The sequence below is a fragment of the Anopheles cruzii genome, unplaced genomic scaffold (genome assembly GCF_943734635.1).
Source record: "Anopheles cruzii unplaced genomic scaffold, idAnoCruzAS_RS32_06 scaffold05205_ctg1, whole genome shotgun sequence".
In the NCBI taxonomy this organism is placed as follows: domain Eukaryota; kingdom Metazoa; phylum Arthropoda; class Insecta; order Diptera; family Culicidae; genus Anopheles; species Anopheles cruzii.
In genome coordinates, this window is record NW_026458790.1 from 1 (window position 1) to 1,049 (window position 1,049).

The following is a 1,049-nucleotide window of genomic DNA, read 5'->3' on the forward strand; positions in this document are numbered from 1 at the left end:
TTCCAGTCAGTATTGCCAATGTGAACACTAACTCCAATACTCCAACACTCTTCCTCAACACTGGTCGGCTTGACCCAAACTGCCTCACGAGGCCTTCTTAGTTCAACCGCCCTCAACGGCTCTTGCCGTTGCGCCTGCACCAACCGCGTCACACTCTGCGTGGCAGTTCCACCTCGTCCAGGGCCGTCCCGCGCTTCAGCTCCCCGATGCTCGCCCGCAGTGATCCATCCAGTCGGCGAACTCGGTCAGCTACGCGTCAAACGCCTGCTGCTCCACGATCCGCTCGTAGCTCGCACTGATCCGTCCCCGAGATTACTCTGCCAACCGTGCCAGTATCTCCTGGGCACACTGCAGCTGCTCGCGTCCTCGCCGTGCTCCGTCCTCCGAGAGAGCGCGTCCGATCTGCTCGAACGTGGACCCCTGAGCCACCAACCTGGCCTGTTGCTCCGTCTCGAGCCCACGGCCCACCCCATCCAGATCGACGCTGTTCTCATCCTCCAGCTCCGACTGAATCTTTCTCTTTAGCTCTTCCAGCCCCTTAGTCAGTTTTGACTCTTCCTCAAAGCGTTTCCTCATATCCTGGATCGTAACGTTCGGCTCAGTCAGCTTTTCGTAGCTCTTCCTGGCCTTCTCGTTCACATCCAGCTGCTCGATGAGAGTCTGCTTCTCGGACTCGATCTGACACAGCTTTGAGCTGAGGATTAGCTTCTGGCGCGTTTCCTCCTCCAACAGCTGTTGCGATTCGGTCAGTTGACTATCTAGATTACTAGCACCCTTGATGGCCACCGAAGCCTTATGTTCGGCATCGTCCAACGGCTGCGTGATGTTTTTCGCTTCCTGCTGCAGCTTCGTGACCTTGTCCTGCAGATCCACACGCGCCCGTATGACGTCTACCATCACCTTATTGTTCACCTCGAGTATTGCCTCCATGTCCTTGAAGTCATTCTCGAGTCTCTGCTTTGCGGCAACCGCCGCCACCCGCTGTTTGCGTTCTTTGTCCAGCTCGGCTTCCAGATTGCCCAATGCTTTCACCAAAAGCCCGCAGCACT

At 56.8% G+C, this 1,049-nt stretch overlaps 1 protein-coding gene across 1 annotated transcript; it reads right to left on the reverse strand.

Annotated features, from left to right (window-relative positions):
- Positions 1-312: 312 nt before the first annotated feature.
- On the reverse strand, positions 313-930 carry LOC128277268 (myosin heavy chain, non-muscle-like). Its single transcript, XM_053015708.1, has one exon. It carries the CDS (start codon positions 928-930, stop codon positions 313-315), a length of 618 nt encoding a protein of 205 aa, XP_052871668.1.
- Between the last annotated feature and the right edge of the window lie 119 nt (positions 931-1,049).